Source organism: Octopus bimaculoides, chromosome 10 (assembly GCF_046866305.1).
Source record: "Octopus bimaculoides isolate indiv1 chromosome 10, ASM4686630v1, whole genome shotgun sequence".
Taxonomy (NCBI): Eukaryota; Metazoa; Mollusca; class Cephalopoda; order Octopoda; family Octopodidae; genus Octopus; species Octopus bimaculoides.
In genome coordinates, this window is record NC_142937.1 from 56,949,496 (window position 1) to 56,972,344 (window position 22,849).

The following is a 22,849-nucleotide window of genomic DNA, read 5'->3' on the forward strand; positions in this document are numbered from 1 at the left end:
ACAAGAGCGTGATTGTCTCTTTTGTTCACTAGGTACTTTGAGGCAACCTCCTGTCCCTGGATTGCAAACGCATAGCCTTCAAAGTGTGATGTAGTGGTCATTCTGCTGTGTCAATTCTACTGTCTTCTTCAAGCTTCCGGGCAACATACCTTTGCATAGTCTTTTTCTTTTTTGTATGTTGAGTGCTTTCCACCCAGGTCTTCTCTGAGGTAAGAGAGCCCAGCTGTTTTGGGGCTGTATAGGAGAACATCAGGAAGAGAGTGCTTCTTGAGGAGCACACTGTCAACTCGTACGTACGTATGTATGTATGTATGTATGTGTGTATGTATGTATGTATGCATGTATGTATGTATGTATGTATGTATAAATGCATATACACATTTGCACACACACACACACATGTATATATGTATGTTTGCATGTTTGCTTGTGCATATCTATGTCATTTTTGTTTTATGATTTCTATAGTTATACCTATGCGCTTTCGATAACACTGTCTCAGTCAACCAGCTTTTATGCTTACGTTTACCTTTATGTGCATTGATGTTTATGTCTGTGTATGTGTATAACTTATCTGTAATCGCGCGCGCGCGCGCATAATGTGTCTGTCCACATTAGAATTCGGAATTGTTGTCGCTTTAATGGATATGCTTTAAAACAAATGAATTTTGAATAAAGTTATTCCTACATACATACATACATACATACATACATGTACATAAATATATATACGTATATATATGTATGTACACACGCAGATGCACACACATATATGGCTATTTTTGTTTACCGCAGACCCGACCAACGCTAACTTAGCAGACCTACGTTGAAAGCCTTTCCAACCGTGACCCATACGATGACCTATAGGTCATAATTTTGTGGCTTTCCAACACGATGACGTGACACCCGATCGTCCAGATGAAACCACGGGTCGTGATTTGTAATTTCCATAGGTTTATAAATTTACGCGCGCGCGCTCACACACACACACACACACATACACACACACACTTCAAAAATCCTGTGGGGTGAAGCACTTTTTCAGGTGTACAGCACAAAAGATTATATATATATATATATATATATATATATATATATATATATATCTATATATATATACATACGCACGCACGCACACACACATATATAATTGTATATGTATGTTGCAGAAGTACATGATCATGATGATGATAATAATGGTTGTGGTGGTGGTGGTTGGTAGAAAGAGCGGAAGAAGAAGAAGAGCGGAGATTAGTAGATGCTGCAAGAAGTGACATTGTCAGTTAAGCAATATCATTACATCACGGTTTTCCTCATCTCCCTTTTTTAAAAACATTATTATTATTATTATTATTATTATTATTATTATTATTATTATTAATATTATCATTATTATTATTATTATTGATATTATTATTTAATTAGCGCTACTGTAATTCGGATACATTTTGCCAGTGCAGTTTCAGCTTTTCTCGCCTTGGCTTTAATCCACATCGTAAACAATTTGACTGTATCTATGCAGCTGTACTGCTATTTAACAGATTAAAATACACGCCGGACTGTTTATACATTTCTGAAAATATATAAATATATATCCCAACAGTGTGTTTAATTTTGATTTTGAAGTATCTAAAAAACCTGGAAAAATATTAAGAAATTGAAACGATGTAAAAATACAGACGAACAAAGATATCGTACACTAGCAAATACGTGTAAATACATACATGTATGCATAAATACATACATGCATACATACATGTATACACATACACATGTCTATACATGTAGATAACATATCCAGTTGTGTGTATGCTCGCACATTCATATGAACGTTGCTGTATATATATATATATATATATATATATATATATATATGACTATGCCCGTTAACGTTTTCTAAATTTCAATGAAAGAGCCTTGTTTGACGGTTTGAAAACTTGCTCGTTCACTATTTAATTTACATTTTAGAAATAAAATCCCGGAAATAAAAAAAAGAAACCCAGAAGACCGCATATGGTTGAAATATGGAAGACTTTTAAAAATATTCTATATGTACCACTTCACCGTTGTTGTTATCTATAATTGCATGCAGTGGAGAGTTGTTTGTAAGAGGCCAGCTCTTTTCCATTGAAAGAATCCAAATAATTAGAAAAGAAATATAACACACACACACACAGTGAGAGAGAGGGAGAGAGAGAGAGAGAGAGAGAGAGGGGGGGAGGGAGAGAAAGAGGGAAAGAGAGAGAGAGAAATTCACAAAACACATACATGTTTACATTATACATACTTAGATAAAAACTTGCTCCTAATCGTACGTACACCTACACTTAAATAGCTTTGAGTCTATCAGCACAAGTATATTAACACACGTACGCATTTCTATACATTCATATACACATATATAAATATGTACAAACATACATACATATACACTGGAAAACAAACATCAGTATTGACACACATATATATTAATACAAGCTAACATATTGGAATACAAAAGGATTAAGATAATAACAATAATAATGATGATAATAAAAAGATAAATAAATACATAAATGATGAAGTCTTAAAAATATAACATGTCTTGACAAACTAGTGGTGTCCAGGGTTTCGGAATATCCGATAGAAAATGCTGCGTGGAGAAGTCAGATCGGGAATTAATTAAGAACACAAAACAATATCCACGAATCCACGACGTACGAGCCCGGAAGACGACGTCAACTATTTCACCGATATGTCTCAAGCATGGTAACTATAACTATGTTAACGACAAGCATTTCTCAAAAGTGGAGTATGGTTTCATTAAAATCGCCATTGGTCGGTTCGACATGAAAATAAACAAGATTCGAAAAGACAATGTTTCGAACTTCACCACGGCGGTAGTTAATGTAGTCAACAGGATGGCATCTCTTAAATAGAAAACCGACGTTTCTCTGAGAAACATGAATTGTTTTCGAATAAAAACAAATTGTTTCTAGAGACAGACAAGCTGTTTCTAGAACGCTAGGTATTCTTTAATGATGGAGATGAATTCGTTGAGTAAGAACAATTACCCTGGAGTTAAGCTTGACACACAACACCTGCATGAACATATACTTCACAACTCGAGTGTATTCTATATAGGTAAAACGAACTTCTTTCACTATTTTTGTCAGGTTTTACGTTATATCACCCATTTCTACCCGGTTATCTTGTTTTTATTATTTTTGTCTTTGTATCTCTGTTGTTCTTTTACAGACATTTTTGCTAGTATGCATAATTGCAGGCGATCTGAACGTTCGTGCGCAAAATGATAAATTACATACGTATACGTGCGTCTGTATGTGTGTACATATATGTGTGTATGGTTGTGTATATATACACACACACACCACACATACACACCACACACACACATATATATATATGTATGCATGAGTATATATATATATATGTATGTATGTATGTATGTATGTATGTATGTATGTATGTATGTATGTATGTATGTTCTCTTTCTCTTTTTTATTCAGAATAAATTTTGACTGGCTACCTAGTTTGTAGTAAGTATGTTGTTTAGTTCATCATCCTTTAAATCTTAAGAAGATCTCGCAGATTTTTATAATCCTAGATATCGGGGTCATTTGTAGCGTATGAAATGAAGATTTGCATTCTCTCCCCAAGAACCCAAGTTTAACTACACTTTACTCCAAACGGGTTGGTATGTATCCTGTTACTCCAGTAATAATAGGTATGAAGCTGAAAGTGTATGTATGTATGTATGTATGTATGTATGTATGTATGTATGTATGTATGTATGTATGTACGTATGTATGTATGTATGTATGTATGTATGTATGCATGTACAAACTATAATTAAACGTACGTACATATGTATGTACAAACTATAATTAAATGTACGTATGTATGTATGTATGTACAAACTATAATTAAACGTACGTACATATGTATGTACAAACTATAATTAAATGTATGTACATATGTATGTACAAACTATAATTAAGTGTGCTCAAACTGTAAACTCATACACAGTTTACAAACAACGTATACGTACTTATTTATAGACTAAAAAAAAACAAATATCATCTCCACATAAACAAATAAACTACGCATACTTACTCCCTCCTTATACATATGTATATAATACGCACATTTGCATGTGTGTGTGTGTGTGTGTGTGTTTGAGTTTAGAAGCAGAAGAAATTGAACTCATTACTCAAAGCAAGTTTTTTTTTTGAGTAACCGATAAGTGTACTGGCACGAAACTCTGGGTCCTTAAATCACAGTAGATTCTCAGCTAATAATAATAATAATAATAATAATGATGATGATGATGATGATGATGATGATGATGATGATGATGATGATAATAATAATAATAATAATAATAATAATAATAATAATAATAATAATAATAATGATAATAATAATAATAAATGCCCTGATGCAGTACCAGGCAGTGACTCTCATGGCTTCTGATCTTAACTGATTGGAAGGTGTTATATACATTGTTTTGTCTTGGTATAAAAGATGGGCTACAACAAATATTTTGCTCAATACCACAGATTTCCTTGTCAGTTGTTTGAACTTAACCAGTTGAGCTTGTTCCTTAGTAGCTGACGATATGTGCACCTCTGACCACGAGGAGAGCATCATAGCCATGTGTTGAAAGGAATTCTTTGGGGTTTGGATAATTCACCTTTGGCAACATGGGTGTTTCGTTCAACATCCTTAAACAGCCTTTATTCAGGGACCTTTTGAGCGGGATGGTCTATTCAACCTGAAGAAAATTCTGAGTCCCACTTGCAAGGTCATTCGCTGTTTATCTTGCTATGAGATCACCATGTTGCGCACATATAGTTATGATGCATGTGCCTGGTGTACCCTTATCAAACAGGTAGTCATGATGGGTATACTGGGCTTCGTATATTTTACCCTAGTGTCAAAGATAGCAATTTTGAGAGAGGAAATGAGTTGATTACATCAACTTCAGTGTTTCGCTGGTAATTAATTTATCGACCTCGAAAGGATGAAAGGTAAAGTCGACCTCAGCGGAGTTTGAACTCAGAACGTAAGGACGGGCGAAATGGTTTCAAATTTTGGTACATGGCCGGCAATTTCGGGGAACGGGCTAAATCGATTACATCGACCCCAGTATTCGACTGGTACTTATTTTATTGATACCGAAGGTTGAAAGACAAAGTCACCCTCGGAATTTGAACTCAGAATGCAAAGACGGACGAAATGTCGCTACACATTTTGCCCGGGGTGTTAACAATTCTGCCTGCTCGCAGGATCCACATTCGGGTTGTCTCTATTTTCAGATCTTTGTATTTCAAGAGTGTCTCTATATATTTTTAGAGATTCATTTATAAAAAAAACAAAAACAACAACAACAACAACAACAACAACAGCAACAACAACAACAACAACAACAACAACAACAACAACAACAACAACAACAACAACAACAACAACAGCAACAGCAACAACAACAACAACAACAACAACAACAACAATAATAATGATAATAATAATAATAATAATAATAATAATAATAATAATAATAATAATAATAGTAATAAATGCCCTGATGCAGTGCCAAGCTGTGGCTCTCATGGCATTTGAACTTAGCTGATTGGAAGTGTTATCATGTACGTGTTTCGTCTTGGTATAAAAGATGGGCTACAGCAAATATTCTGCTCAATACCACAGATTTTGCTTGTCAGTTGTTTGACCTTAACCAGTTGAGCATACCCCTTAGTGGCTGACGATATGTGCATTTCTAATCACGAGCAAAAGTAGTGAGGAGCATCATAGCCATGTGTTGAGAGGAATTCTTTGAGGCTTGAATAATTCCCCCCTGGAAACATGGGTGTTTCGTTCAACATTTTTAAGCATCCCTTATTGAAGGACCGTTTGAGTGGTATGGGCTACTTGACTTGATGAAAATTCTAACTGGGCCCCACCTGCAACGTTATGCTTTATTTATCTTGATATGAGACCACTATGTCGCGCACATATGGTCGTGATGCATGTGCCTGGTGTACCTTTATCAAACAGGTAGTCATGATGGGTATATTGGGTTTCGCATATTTGTACCCCAGTATCACTTTGATAACATGCGCTGCTCTCTCACTTGATAATAATAATAATAATAATAATAATAATAATAATAATAATAATAATAATAATAATAATAATAATAATGATGATGATGATGATGAATTCTTTTATTGGCTATAAGTGCCAAAGACAAGGTGTTGTCTGTGTGTCTGTGTGTGCGTGTGTGTGTGTTTATGCAGGTGTGTGTGTCTATGAAGCGATGTATGCTTATATGTGTGTATGTATGTCTTTATAAATGTATGTATGTATGTATGTATGTATGTATGTATGTATGTGTGTATGTATATATGAATGTAAGAGTGCATGAATGTATGTATGGATTTATGAATGTTTGCCAACATCGTAAGAGAGAGATTTGATGTGAAAAGTAATTTTTAAATCTGTCAGAATAATGTTAAATTGGTGAATAAACTGTATTTCTCTCATTTATGCCTCCACCACTCTGCCGCCATCACTAAATAATCAGTCGCTTATCTATCTGATCTGTGTCGGGTTAGGTCGGCTAATTGTAGAGAAAAACGTCGGAAAACACGGTTTAAACGGCGGTTCTCTATACCTGCACGTCTGCCGTTGACGGTGATGTATGTTGTTTTTTCCTCTTTTTTTGTTAATTATTTGAATTCTTTCCATGGAGAGGAAGCTTGTTTCTATGGAAAAAACCCCCAGCAAAAAACAACAACAAAAAACAAAGCTTCGTCGCTAGAATTTGGTAGCAAAAACGATATTACTTGTTGAATTTTAGAGAAGTCTTGTCTATATTTACTTCACTATTAAAAGAATGTATTTGTAAAATGCTTCTTAGCTTCTTTCTTTCTTTCACTGAGAATCCTGGAGTATAAAGATTGTTTCATAAGCATTTACGAACATAGACAAATGAACAAATAATTATTGGAACATAAATTCATTTATATGTATGTATGTATGTATGTATGTATGTATGTATGTATGTCTGTATGTACGTTTGTATGTATGTATGCATGCGTGTACGTATGTATGAATGTAAGTAAATATGTATGTATGTATGCGTGTATGAATGTATGTATGTATGTATGTATGTGCGTGTGTATGTATGTATGTATGTATGTATGTATGTATGTATGTATACATGCTCTCTTCTGTTTTTAATTATTTGAATTCTTCCTCTGAGAAAGGAGTTGGTTTCTCACAAAGATACAAAGCTTTATCGTTAGAATGTAGATAACGAAAACAATGTCTCATTTTAAACTCGAGAAAAGTCTTGCATATTTTTACTGTTCCACTTACAGATTGTATTTGTAATGTGCGAGTTAGTTGATTGAATTCGTTTTCTGAAAACTCTAGCTTACCTAAGTTGTTTGTCATCTAGTCATTTACTGTCACCTGGGCATTTACTGTCACTTAGGCAACATTCTGTTCTATTTTTTGAAATCTTTCTGTAAGGAAGGCGCTGGTTTCTAACAAAAGACACAAAGCTCCATCTTTGGATTGCAGATAGCAAAAACTGTTATATTTTGAACTTGAGAAAAGTTTTGTATACTTTAACTGTTCTGCTTACAGATTTTATTTGCAATGTGCGTGTTAGCTGATTGTTAGTTCTACATAGGCGCAGGCTTGGCTGTGTGGTAAGAAGTTTGCGTCCCAACCATGTGGTTCCGGATCCAATCCCGCTGCGTACCACCTTGGGTAAGTGCCTTCTACTATAGGCCAGGGCCGACCAAAGCCTTGTGAGCGAATTTAATAGATGGAAACTAAAAGAAGCCCGTCGTATATATATATATATATATATATATATATATATATATATATATATATATATATATATATATATATATATATATATATACATATATCAATTTAAATAAGAGCCATAACGCAATCCTATAATAAAAGTTGTTTAATATCCTATGCACATTTCAATGCAAGATCCCGACTCACTCTTGTCTGAGATAAGAAAATGGGGCCTTGCATCCCTTCAGGACCAAGTTACATTAATTCACACCAGACAACAAACAACAGACAACATTATTAGTTGTACGAAAATGCACTAACACCGGTTGTCAAGCGGTGGTGGGAGATAAACACAGACACAAACACACACACACACACACACACACACACACACACACACACACACACGCATATATATATATATATATGCGTGTGTGTGTGTGTGTGTTTGTGTCTGTGTTATATGGTGCACTAGCATGACCGCAGCCACTTGGCTGAAACACATAAATAAATAAATATATATATGTGCGCGCGCGCGCGTTTTTGTGTCTGTGTTTATCCCCCATCACCGCTTGACAACCGGTGTTGGTGCATTTTCGTGCCTACATTCTAGCGGTTCAGCAAAAGAGACTGATAGAGTAAGTGCCAGGCTTTTAAAAATATACTAGGGTCGATTCGTTCCACTAAAAACATCAACTCTTTGAGGTGGTGACGGAACATTGTCGCAGTCTATTGACTGAAAAAAAGGGAAAAATAAAAGTTTAGTTTATTATTTTCAACCGTCAAAACTTTCATAAATTTCTACTATTACCTAGTCAGGAGGAAGAGACGGACCTCCGAGCCGTTTCCAAAACGGATGGGAAGGAGGGAGCAGGGTATCCTCAAAGCGGGGGACCTGGCTCGAAAGTTTTCAATAGAGTGGTATTTAGTTATGGTCCTTTAGGTTTTGAGTTAAAATCCTGCTAAGGTCAATTTTGCCTGTCATCCCCGGGGGTCGATAGAAAATAAAGTACCAATCAAGTACTAGGGTTGATGGTATCGACTAATCCGTTCTTTTAAAAATTGCTGACTATGTACCTAAATTAGAAATGATCAAGGGCGATGGATTGGTAAAATCATTAGAGCGTGTCGGATGAAGGTGCTTTGCGATATTTATTCCGGCTTGTTTCTTTCTCATTTCTAATTAAGCCAATGTCAACTTTACTTTTCACCATTTCGGAGTCAACAAAATAAGTACCAGTGGAGCACTGGTGGTTAGTACAATCGAGTAACCCCACTCCCTAAAAACTGCAGGGTTTGTGCCCAAAATTTAAAACCCTATTATTATTATTATTATTATTATTATTATTATTATTATTATTATTATTATTGTTTTACTTCTCTGAGTGCTCGATCTTGTTTGCTCTTGTAGATTCTGTGAGAGCAGACAGCATTCTACTGTCAGAGGTCTCACAGGGTCTCTTTCCACACATTATAAACTTTGATACTTGGTTGTTAATTATTGTGGGCGACATTCAGAATCCACAATAATAATAATTATTATCCATGTACACACAACAGATTAGACTGTTGGAAAAGAAAAAATCCTAACATCGGGCTACAACAAGTAACTTTAGATGCCAAGAACCCTCCTAAGTATCCTAGCTGTCCCTAAAAACACTGTTTTCTGCAGCTGTGCTAAACTGAGTTTTATGCCTATTTCCTCTATCCATTTGTTCAAATCTTTAGGGATAGTTCCCAATGCACCTATAACTACCGCACTTTCCATAGTCTCTATAAGTCAATGGCTAGGACCTGGTACTTTGTTATTTTTTCTATAGCTCTCATATTGATTTTTTCATCATTTGGGTCTGTAAAGTCAATCATCAGGCACTTTCTATTCTCTCTGTCTACTACTACTAAATCAGGCCTTCTAGATTCTATTACTCTGTCAGTCCCACAACATCCTATATTTCTTACTTTCTAGTACTTTACTAGGTTCATGTTCATACCATTTATCAGTATGTCCAAATCCTAGCTCTCTACATAACCCCCAGTGGATTACTCTCCCTAAGTTGTTATGCCTTTTCTTATATTCTTACTGTTCCAGCATGTTACGTTCACTTACTATATGAATAAATTTTCCTCTATTGATTTACGTAGCCTACATTGGGAATGTACTTGGTTTTTGTCTATCTCGGCTTTTATCCAATTAGTCCTTAATGCTTGATCTTGTGCTGCCTAACTTTCTGTCTTTTTTTTCAGACTTCCTTTCTGCAACCATAATCATGTCTAACTACTACTATTTGCGCAACCATATTTGGGAATCTTCTATGCAAAGCCTTCTCCTGCCAGTTAGATAACTTTTTCTTTCTCTGGTTTTTAGCCTCGTTTGGCTTTTGGTTTCCCTATGCTTTCCTGTGTCTCTAGCAGCTTTTAATAAACGTTTTTCACTATTACCAACATAGGAACCTATATCTACTCTAGCTAACTTCACGCAGTCTTCTATTGATATTAACCCTCTTCCACCTTCCTTTCTAGGTAGGTATAATCTTGCTACTCCTGCCCTTGCGTGGAGTCTCCATTTATATTAAATTCCTTCCTAGTTCTTCTGTCCAGCTTTGGCAATTCAGTTTTTGTCCAATCTACAAAAGCTTCTAAGTATCTAAGTAATGATACTAAGCAAGTATTTACAGCCTTCACAAGATTCGGACCATTTAACTTTGACTTCATTAGTTTCCTTACCATTCTGATGTACTCCTCAATTTTCGTTTTCATTTCTATAGTTAGTACTCTGCAAGATTCTAAGACTCTTAGATACTTATAACTCTCTTCTCCTTTTAATGATTTTAATGTCTGGCCATCTGGTAATTGGATGTCTTCACTGCTGACTACATGTCCCCTTCCCATGACTAATATTGCACATTTATCTATGCCAAATTCCATGCCTACATCTTCGCCGAAGAGTCTTACAGTCTGTATTAAGGAATCTATCTCTTTTTCATTCTAACTAAAAAGCTTCAGATCATCCATGTGGAGCAAATGGCCAATTTTGCCCTTACTATCTGAACTGATACCCTGCCTTTGCCTTCCTTAATATTAAACAGGGGGTATCAAACATAAGACAAATATTAAAGGGAATAACGAGTCCCCTTGGAAAATTTCTCTCTTGATATTAACTTTCCCCAAGAGTGTGTCACCTAAGTAGAGATCTACTTTCCATTTCTTCATGCTAAATTTAATTAATTCTCTTATTTTGTCTGCAATACTGAATATACTCAAACATTCACTTACCCATGCGTGTGGGATCACGTCATAGGATTTCTTATAATCTATCCATGCTTTTGTTAGATTTTTCTTTCTAGCCTTTACTTCATTTAGAACTGCTTTGTCTATGTATAATAGATCATGCGTTCCTCTAGTCTTCTTCCTGCAACCTTTCTGTTCTTCTGGCAGTAAATTCTGGTTGTCAAGGTGCTCGTAAATGCTTTTTGAAAGCATTCCTGTTAACAGCTTCCACGCTAATGGTAGGCACGTGTTTGGGCTATGATTACTAGCTGTATTACCCTTGCTTTTATCTTTCATAAGGAGTATTGTTTTCCCTCTAGTCATCCAATCTAGTATTATTCTTCCATTAAGGCAATCCTGGAGTTGTTCCATCAGCCTCTCATGTAAACTACTAAATTCCTTTAGCCAGTACCCTTGAACTAAATCTGGTCTTGGGCCCTTCCAATTCGGCATTTTCCCTAACACTTTACTCGTTAATGCATTAGTTAGTCTTAGATCTGTCTGCTTCTCACTCACTACTTCTTCTCTCACTTTCTTTGACCATACTGCATCTCCATTATGATTGACTGGTTTATCCCAAATATTACTTCAGAACTTTCTAGCTTCTTCTGTATTAAGCTTCTCATCTTCAGAACTTCGTCCTCCAATATTTATTTGGTAATAAAATTTCCTCTGGTCTGTGTCAAATAATCTATTCTGTTGATACTGATCTATTCTTTTCTGATATCTTGAGAGCTTACCTGCCACTGCTATGATACGCTGTTTCAACTCTTCTATGACTCCCAAATCCTTTCTCTTTGACTAAGTATCTTTTCTTAAGAGAAGATTTCCATCTTGTGTTTCCTAACTTGTTCAGCTTCCAGGCTTCTCTTCTATTCAGATTTTATCTTAAAGTCTTCACTTTATTTTGTAATCTCCTTTTCCACATTTGCCCTTTTTTTAATCTTTCCTTGTGGAATATCTAATCTTCTAGTAACCACAACCCCTCCTGCATAGATCAATAAGTTAGTGTCTCCTATATTTTTAGTAGCTATCCTATTGATAACAGAATTCAGTTTCCTAGTCATATCTAGCAGTTTCCTTCTGTTAATATCTTTTAATGCTGGTAATCTTTTTCTTACTTCTTTACTCATTACTTCCTGCAACTCATCTAAAATCTTCTGATCTTCCTCACTTAAATCACTTAAGTTGTTGGTGCCAGTTGCCCCTTCCTTAGTAGCGCTATTATTATTTTTTTCTTTAGGTTCTTCTTTGGTTTGCGCTGTATTTCTTATGTTGTTGTTTGTCTTTCCTACTGCCTAGTCTTTCTTTTCCAGTTCTTTTGTGATCTCTTCCACTTCCAATTCTGTCATCCACTTTCTTCTCATAATAGCATTATCTTGATCAACCAATCTCTGCTCAGACACTTTGAACATATCCTTCTCTACCCAAAGCGTTAACAACCGTTTTCTATAGCCCTTTCCTCTAGGTTCACTTTCTAAGTAGCACTGTATAACTGTTCCGTTTTCTTCGCTGGTCCACTTCCTCCTCCTTACTCTATTATCTGTTGATGCTATATTAGGGTAACAGCTGTGGTCGGTCTGCATCTATACTGAACCACTGCCGAGGGAGAGGTTTTCCCTTAACGATCCAGATTCCTTTTCGCTGTTACAATCAGAGTTTCTTCGGAAACTCCTGTCTCTCATAAACTGAGGTAAGGTAACGTTCGTCACCAACGTCATCACCACTATTATTTTTGGGCACCAGATAGTTTCAAATAACTTTCTGTTCCATCATCTGTGGCACCTTTGTGCTGCTGAGGTGGTGTGCGTTGCATTTTTTTGGTGGGGGAATATTATATTGCATCAGTACGCTTTGTTATGAGGTTGGTTTAAGTCTTCTGTTTTTGTATTATGTGTTGTTTGTGCAGCGCAGGTTGCGTTCTCCTGTTGGGTATCGGATTTCTATGGCACACGTTGTGGGCTTTGTTCATTATTATTATTATTATTATTATTATTATTATTATTATTATTATTATTATTATTACTATTACTATTATTATTATTATTATTATTCAGTAGTTTTATTTTTATAACGTACTTTCACTTCACTACCGAGCGCAGCTCTGTGCGCCTTGGGTATGTGCTGTGGTTTGCTGTGGTGCTCTTATGTTTACTGTATTGAAAGTGTTTTGCGTAGAATGTGTGCAGTACCCAGTAGTGCAATTTTCTGTATGTTATATATATTTGTAAGTCCTGGTGTTTTTGTTATGTATTTGTCTGAATATTTTTTTATTATACCTAAGGCACCTACTATGATAGGAATTGTTTCTGTTTTTAGATTCCACATTCGAGTTATCTCTATTTCCAGGTCTTTGTATTTTGAAAGTTTTTCCATTTCTTTTAGAGAAACGTTGTCATCTGCTGGTATTGAAACATCAATTAGAAGGCATTTTTTTCCTTCATGATCTTTGACAACTATATCTGGTCTATTTGCCTTAATTTCTCTATCTGTGTGTATTGGCATATCCCAGAGTATGGTTGCTTTCTCGTTTTCTGTGACCTTTTCTGGCGTGTGTTTATACCATCTTTTTTCTGTTGCTATTCCATAATGTTGGCATAGCTTCCAGTGTATATAGGTCCCAGCTCTGTCGTGTCTGTGAATATATTCCTTCTTAGCCAGGACTGGGCAGCCAGAGATAATATGATTTATTTATTATTATTATTATTATTATTATTATTATTATTATTATTATTATTATTATTATGGGGCGCATGACCTAGTAATCAGGGTGTTGCACTCACGATCGCGAGATCGTGGTTTCAGTTCCTAGACCGGGAGGTGCGTTGTATTCTTGAGCAAAGCACTTCATCTCACGTTACTCTCTGGTCACTTCGACACTTGACGCGTGATACACTGCGCATTAGTTCAGACAACGTCGATTTGATGGAGGGAGTGAGCTAATCTACAGCACGTGCATTTAATCACTATAAACAAATCATGTGTGCAGGTCGTTCGGCAAAAGCTGAACACTCATAAATCCACTTCGACGGGAGAGGCCATCATCATCGTCATCATCATCATCATCATCATTGAAGACATCGCAGAGTATCCAATATCATGATGCTGTAGATTGAAGATATTGCGTCTACCGGGAGTTTGTACTCTCTGTCAAGTCACAATAAGGACCTCTGACAGACAGTACTTTACGCAATATGCGTGCAGTTCCAAGTAATGCTGATTTTTGCAATACACCTAGATTGTAGGGTACTTCTAAAGTTTCCAGTTGTTTCTTCAGGTTGGGTGGTATTGAACCAAATACTCCAATAACAACAGGGACAACCTTTATGTTTGACCCTTGTAGCTGTCACATCTTGGTGATCTCAATTCTCAGGTCTCCATATATATCAACCTTTTCTTTCTTTCATGATATGTTGAACCCCTGGCACTGCCACGTCAATTATTAGGCACTCTTGTTTGTTCCTCCTAAAGGTTACTATATCCGGCCTTCAGTGCTTTAACACCTTGTCTGTCTGGAAGTCAAAATCTCAGAGGATCTTTGCCTTTTCGTTTTCGTCAATTACCTTTTCCTATGTATGTTGGTATCAAACACCTGTTACCACGTATCCATACTGCTAGCATAGTAGCCAGTGAAGGTTTTGGGCTACTTTGTCATGTCTGCGCTTGTACTCTTTCTGCGCAAGACTTTCACAAGCACTAACAACATGAGTCACGCTTTCGACCTTCTTCCCACTCATTATGCAGATGTTCGTTGCACTTGTGTGGTATATATCCCTTTTCACTGAGCTGGTATTCAATGCTTGATCCTGGGCAGCGATGATTTGGCTTTCAATCTTCTTTTTAAGGTCGCCGTTGCTGAACCACTTCCATGATGCTTCCTAATCTTTTAATTTGTTAGTTTCACGGTGGAACTGACCATGTAATTCCATGCAGAATAGAATTTCTTCTCTCTTGTTGGCTATTCGTGATCGGAATTCATTAACACTCTCAAGTCTATTGATGGTAAATCCTTCTGCATTAGCAGCATATTGTAGCAGCTCTTGTTTGCTGTTTACCAAATACTCTGCCATGTTTCTTCTTTCAATCATTATTATTATTATTGAGTTATATAGAGAGCAGCACATGCCATCAAAGTGACACTGGATACAAATATACCAAGCTCAATATACCTATCATCACAACCATATATGCACGAGACTGCGAGTTGGCTTGCCGGGCAAAATGTTTAGCGGCATTTCGTCCGACTTTAGATTCCGAGTTCAAATGCCACCGAGGTCGACTTTGTCATTTATCCTTTTGTGGTCGATAAAATAAGTACCAGTTGAGCACTGGGGTTAATTTAATCGACTTGGCCCCGCCTTCAAAACTGCTGGCCTTGTGCCAAAGTTTCAAACCATTAGTATTATTATCGTTATTGTAATTATTGTTGTTATTAATGAAAATATAGATTAATAAGTATTCACATTTAATGCGACATCGGATTAACGAACCTGGATTTTTCAGATGTGTGTGTGTGTTGTGTGTATTATCTGTCTGTTGTATATCTGTGTGATTATAGGTGCACGCACGCAAACACGTTCAAAGATAAGTGGATATAATTGAGAATATGAATACATCCCCAGATGTATACATACACATACATGCTTGCAAACAAACATCCGTTACATGTAGAATTACATACACATGAAAATATAAATCCACACATACATTCACACACATGCACATACACACATATAGCAAGGCATAAAGTCATAATGTGTTCATACATACATACGTACATACATACATACATACATACATACATACATACATACATACATACATATGACTTATATAAGTATATATGACACATAAATCCACACATATATATGCATACAAACACAAACGCATATTTTATACCTATTTATAAAAAAAAACCATTATTGTTTTTATCATCATCATCATCATCATCACCACCACCACCACCACCACCATCAACATCATCATCATCATCATCATCATCATCATTATTATCCTGTTTATGATGTGTTTGTTTATAATTTGATCACATGCATTCTATAAATGATCTTTGTAAGTAGTTGTGACGGGACTTAGGTATGTGCTAAAATAAAATCCATAATTCTGCAGTCAGAACTTTCTCTCCCTCTCCCCCTCTCTCAGTTCACCCACTCGCTACCTCTCCCCCTACTCTCCCCCTACTCTCCCTCCCTCCCCCACTCTCTCTCTCCCTCTCCCCTCTCTTTCCGTCTCCCTTTCTCCCTCTTTTTCTATCACACAACCTTAATTACTCAATGCGGATAGTGTTCAGACGTGATCAATGTTAATAATTACTGACAAATTAAAAAAGAAAAAAAAAGAAGACATAAATTAAAAGAAAATCAAAACAAAACGAAGAAAAAAACAAAACACAACGTTAATCTGACATTGGTATTTATGAATAAGATGATGATAATGGTAATGCTGATGATGACGACCATAGTGATGATGGCGGTGGTGGCGACGGCGATAACTGAAAACTAACTTCACGCGATCGTTTAGGCGGACAGACGCGGAGGAGGTGCGGAGGGGACGGAGAGTGTCTGTGTGTGAGGGGTGGTGGTGCTAGCCGGTGTGTTGTTGGTATAGGTAGGTGTGGAGGGATGTGATACTATAAATACTTAACAGGATTAGGGGACCTTCACAAGCTCTCTCTTTCTCCACCCCTCTCTCTCTTCCTCTGCATATATTAAAAACAGGAACAACACCAAAGTTATTTTGTGTTCTTTGCTACATTGGTTTCTATTAACCCATTTATTCTATCCGAAGAATTATTATTCATTAAGATAGAAGAAATACATATAATTAAATATATATATATATATATATATATATATACGTAAATGTCGAACGATAAAATGAGTGCTCAACACTGCATTGGTGGTTGTATAATTTTTTTTTATTTGTGAATTAAGGCTACCATTGGTTTCATGCTTAAAAAAAGTGGAAAAATATCATAGTGTCTCAACAATTTTTCAACCCGATCACATGGAGAAAAGTGTTCGCCTCCATTATATATATCTTTTACCTGTTTCAGTCATTTGACTGCGGTCATGCTGGGGTACCACCGCCTTGAGGGACTTTAGTTGAACAAATCGACCCCCAGGACTTATTTTTTAAAGCCTAGTACTTGTTCTGTGGGTTTCTTATGCCAAACTGTTAAGTTTTACGGGGACGTAAACGCACCAACACCTGTTGTCAAGCGGTGATGTTGTTGGGGTGGACAAATGCAAACGCAAAGACACACACACACACACACACACACACACACACACACACACACACACAACGGTTTTCTTTCTGCTTCTATCTATCAAATCCTCTCACAAGGCTTTGGTCGGCCCACGGCTATAGTAGAAGACTCTTGCCCAAGGTGTCACACAGTGGGACTGAACCAGGAACCATGCGATTGGGAAGCAAGCTCCTTGTCACACAGCCAAGCCTGTGCATATATATATGAGCAGAACTTACTTGCAGGTATTGGTAGTGCAAATCAGAGGTGCAATCTGTGTGGGTGTTTTTTCAAAACACTGTCTGGTTTAAAAAGCCACATCAGACGCCATGAAAGGGCTAAGGTGTAGGTGCAGGAGGTGGTCAAACTCTGTTTAAGGAGTAGACAACCACCATATATATATATATATATATATATATATATATATATATATATATATATATATATATATATATATTCTTTAATCACGGCCAAATTGTTGTATCAATCTATACCAAAATAGGCCTGAACGTATTCCATTACTCGGGAAAGGTTGTAGGGGAGGGTGTGAAATTTTGACCCTTGCCCACATAGAGTGCTGTAGGCCCCCCCCATACGACCCTTCCGATTCTTTTGATTTTTTCAGCGGATTCTTATGTTTTCAATGACGGAGATTCCGAATATGCAAAAACCATGTTTTCAAAATTTTAAATTCCTCCCTCCCACCAAATTTTAAATTTCTAACCTTTTTTCAAATTTTTTTTTTCAATCTACGTGTAAAAAAATACGGAGATTAAGAATATAGGAAAAACAATTTTTAATTTCAAATTTTCATTTAAGAACTCCAAAACTGATCCATACACCCCTCGCCACCCCATCCCGTTGTCTAAAACTGAAAATGAACTGCTAAAAATAACAGCTAAATGTCTGGAAATTTTCTGTTTGTGTGCGCGCGCATGCGGAACAGCTTCTACAGTTTATGCGAATGAACAGAGAAAGTAAACAAAAATATATTTTACATACATGTGTTTTAATATGTTGTATACGTCAGTTTTGTTTTTCGCTTTAAAGGTAAACGATTCTGATAGAAGCAAACACGATATTGAATAATTCTCCGTCATATGTCTACGACCCCACCTCTTTTTTTTTTAAAGTAAAGGTAAACGCTTTTTAATTGTGATAATGAAACAAGGGGTTTAGTCCTTACCGTCAAAATGAATTTCTCTTGCAAAAGAGAGGGTGCCATTTTCTGTCTTTAGAAGAGAGAATATTTCGTTACCAAAAATGTTAAAACTTTATTAACTTCATTTTAAATTTCATTTGATTTTTAATTTCATTTGATACACACTTTCCTATTATTTATATGGAGAATTACAAACATGGTGTATAAAGATAACTTATTTTAATAGAATTTTTGTGAGTACATTTCCGTAAATGTTTTTCTTGCGTACTACCCTCCGCCCCAGACATATACGCACGCAGATACACATGGACGAAGTCCCATTTTGGAAGTATATTAAAGTTTTTATTATTTTGGAATGAAGAACATAAATATAGGTGCTGAGCCAGTGACAAAACTTGTTTCACTTTATTCTTTTACTTTTAATTCTAATGTGATAACATTAAGATCATCTTATTTTACACATTTACTGTTCAATTACCAGTTAATAATTATCGCAGTATTTGCAAGGTTGCAAGGTATTTATAGTTACATATTAACCCTTAAATTAGCATTTAATACATGTGCTTAATATATATATTAAGAGATTTATCTATAATAATTATTGTGACATTTACCATTAAACTAGCAGTTCGTACATGTGCTTTTATTTGGTTAATTTGCTTATATTTGGTTCATTTACACTGCATACAAAAATAAAGACATACAAATGCTTACAAAAATAGAGGTTAATGTATAATTTTTTAAAGCTCACCTTTATTTATATTTAATATGTTTAAAAGTGTGTAAATTTTGAATGCTGTTTATAAGTTTATAATTTTTGTCAGTTTTTAAAAAAAATTGCTCAATTTCATTGAAACAGATAGTTCATTCTGGAAACTGTATGGTGTGGTGTAGTATTGTTAGTTTTTGTGTTGGTCGAGGAAATGTTAAAATCAAAAGATTTCTCGCCGTAAACATCCCATCATTTTGTTAAGCATATTGTATCAAAGAGTATATTATCCTGAATGTATCTCTCCTTTATAGTAGTGGCTGTGTGTTTGAGAAGCTTGCTTTCCAACCATGTCGCCTTGGGTTCACTTCCACGGTGCGACACGTTGGGCAATACTCTTTCATTACAGCTCCGTGCCGACCAAAGCCTTGCGTATTATATGATTGCCATTACTGTATTGATATATAACATAACACATGCAACTCACTTATTATTGTCATATATATATCTAATATTCTTTGTCTGTCTGTCTGTTCCTAATGCATTTTGAAATGGCTCCACCAAATCAAATCAAATTTCATAAGGTAATAGTATCACACCTCACGAGTGTCAAAATGTAATTTCTTTCATTTCCATTAAAACAATATAACCTTTTATACAGATAATCTTTCTATAGTCAAATATAGTACAGGATACTTTATACTACGACAACAACAACAACGTCACATTTTGTATATGAGTGTGTATGTGTCTGTCAGTCTATGAGAGTGAGTGTATGAGTGTGCATGTGTCTGTCAGTGTGTTTGTTTCTGCGTTCGACGACAACGTTACATTTTGTGTATGAATGTCTATGTGTGTGTGAGTGTATGAATGCGCATGTGTCTACGTGTATGTGTGTTTCTGCGTTAGGTACGTTATTCAGCATACACACACATCTACACGTACACATACATAGGTGACGACTGACATGCATGAATGCATATCTGTGTCTCTCTTCCTCTATAGTATTACACCCCACGACTGTTAACATGCAATTTTCGGTGGTTCTCAGGGCTCTGCTATGAAAGTCGTCAATTCTCTTTGTCAGAGTTTTTGAGAGGGGCCATATTTCTGCTCCACAGAGGAGAAGGAAGAGGACCGATGCGTTGTAGATGCAGAGCTTCGTCTTCCGGGATATAGATCCTTGGAGTCAGAGGGCCTTCCATAAGGAGTACATGATCCCAGCGGCCAAACCACACCTGCGGTTGATCTCCGGGATCAAGTATCCATTGTAAGTGACTGTGGAGCCCAGGTAGATGAAGGAGCTGACAAACTTCTCCCTCACCCAACTGTCTCAATCGATTCCAGCCTAACCACCACTGCAGACACAGCTACAACCAACGACACTTGAGGACTCGATCCTATCACCTCCGATGAAGTCAGTGTCGCTCTGAAGAAGCTCGACAACCGCAGAACCACTGGAAATTGCACTATCACCGTGGAGATGTTGAAAGCGGGCAGAGAAAACATGATCCAGTGGTTCACTCACAGCATCAACCTTGTATAGGTATCAGAACGACTCCCAAATGACTGGACTCGTCTGCAGCAACCACAAGGGCTTTTCACCAGGATCCTCCTTAACCGCGTTCTTCCTGCCATTAGAAGCAGACACCGACGTCCATAACAAGATGGATTCATATTGGGGTTGCTGGTCGACGTTTTTTTAAAATATCTTTTCAGAGTTAATTCATTCGACGTTCTATTGATGTCAACTAGACTTAACTTCTTTGTCAAGAGAAAAATGTTTTCTTCCGATCTCATGATTGAATGTTAGGAAATAGATTTCTGCCAAGAAACTGTAGGAATGTGTAATTGTTTCCAGCTTCAAAACTATTATGGAAACCAAAACTATTATGGAAACCTTTGAAATACAGTGTATCGCAATGTCACATCGAAAGACAGATGCACGTAATATTGTGATCGTATCATACACTCCTCCTCCTCTCCTCCTCTTCTTCTTCTTCTTCTTCTTCTTCTTCTTCTTCTTCTTCTTCTTCTTCTTCCCCTCTCTCCCTCCTCCTCCTCCCCTCCCTTCCTCCTCCCCTCCCTTCCTCCTCGCCTCCCTTCCTCCTCGCCTCCCTTCCTCCTCGCCTCCCTACCTCCTCGCCTCCCTTCCTCCTCGCCTCCCTTCCTCCTCGCCTCCCTTCCTCCTCGCCTCTCTTCCTCCTCCCCTCCCTTCCTCCCCCCCATCCTCCCCTCCCCCTCCCCTCCTCCTCCTCCTCCTCCTCCTCCTCCTCCTCCTCCTCCTACTACTACTACTACTACTACTACTACTACTACTACTACTACTACTACTACTACTACTACTAGAAGGGAGCACAATCAAAATAGCTCGACGAATAGATATCAGTAACTACTAGACTTTAAAAAACTGATTAACTAAAACACTTTATGGCGGTGCTCCATCATGATTGCAGTCGAAAGGGTGAAACGTGTGTGTGTGTATGTGTATGTTTGTGTGTGTCTGTGTGCGTGTGTGCGTGTGTGTGTATGGGTGTGTGTGTATGTGCGCGTATAGTTTTTACTAAGTATATCGGCAGAGGCTATAAACATTGGCAAGAATCTGTAAAACCGGTGACATTCCGTTGTCATGCTGGCCGTCAGAAATGCAATGAACCAGTAAATAAGACAAATTGAAAGCCAACAATAGATCAAAAGATCTGTGCTAGAAACAGAAACTGTTCTGATTTTAGCCGCACAGGAGCAATGCCAAAACATAAACAGTTACAAAAATAATAATAAAAAAGAAATGAAAGAATAAGGTTAGAAAGAGGCTAACATCAAATACACACTAGTCAGTCAGTGTAATGAGACGATTGATCAATTCGGAATGGTTTGTCCGTGTTATACATTTGTCACCGTTTCTCTAGCGTCGTTCTGACCGTGGTCATAGTTGTTGCTGTGTTCGCGATTGTGCTAGTTGTCGAGGTCGTGCTCGTGGACGTATTCGTGCTCGTGTTCGTGCTTGTGCTCTTACCTGTGCTCTTGTCGTGGCCGTACTCGCGCCCGTGCTCGTGTACGCGTTCGTGATGACGCTCGTGCTGGCGCTCGCGTTCACACTCGTGGCCGTACTCGTGCTCGTTGTCGTGGTCGTCCTCGTGGATGACCACGATCACGGTCATGGCCACGACCACGGCCACGACCTTAACCACGACGGTCAATTCCGAGTATACCCACAGACACGATAGAGCCGGCTGGGTAGTAAACTTGTTTGTAGATGTGTAAACGTTTAACAAGTAATATCCTTTCTACAACAGGCACAAGGCCTGAAATTCAGGAGAAAGGGGCCCAAACGATTACATTCATCTTAGTATTCAACTGGTAATTTCTTATCGATCCTTGAGGATAAAAAGCAGTGTGGACTGCGGCGGGATTTGAACTCTGAATGTAATGAGCCAGAAGAAAAGAAGTTAAGCATTTTGTTCGGTGTACCAACGATTCTGCCAATTTGCTGCCCTGAAGATAATATAAGCGTATACTAAACACGGTCAATGACAAAAACCTGGTCACAATCATTTATGAGATGCCTGCCCCGACTGATTAGGAGACATGGTTAACTGATCAGATGTAATTA

The 22,849-nt window shown here is 37.1% G+C and overlaps 1 protein-coding gene across 2 annotated transcripts in view; it reads left to right on the forward strand.

Moving 5' to 3' along the window:
- LOC106869061 (solute carrier family 35 member F4) overlaps positions 1–22,849 on the forward strand; it is a 165,428-nt gene that overhangs the window by 75,994 nt on the left and 66,585 nt on the right. Inside the window, exon 1 of one of the 2 annotated variants that reach the window (XM_089358699.1) lies at positions 2,014–3,123. The exons of the other annotated variant lie outside the window; for it this stretch is intronic. Within the exon in view, the coding sequence (XP_089214825.1) occupies positions 3,018–3,123 (106 nt within the window). The 5' untranslated portion in view covers positions 2,014–3,017. Of the gene's footprint in view, positions 1–2,013; positions 3,124–22,849 lie in introns of those variants that run through there. 2 annotated transcript variants of the gene reach the window in all.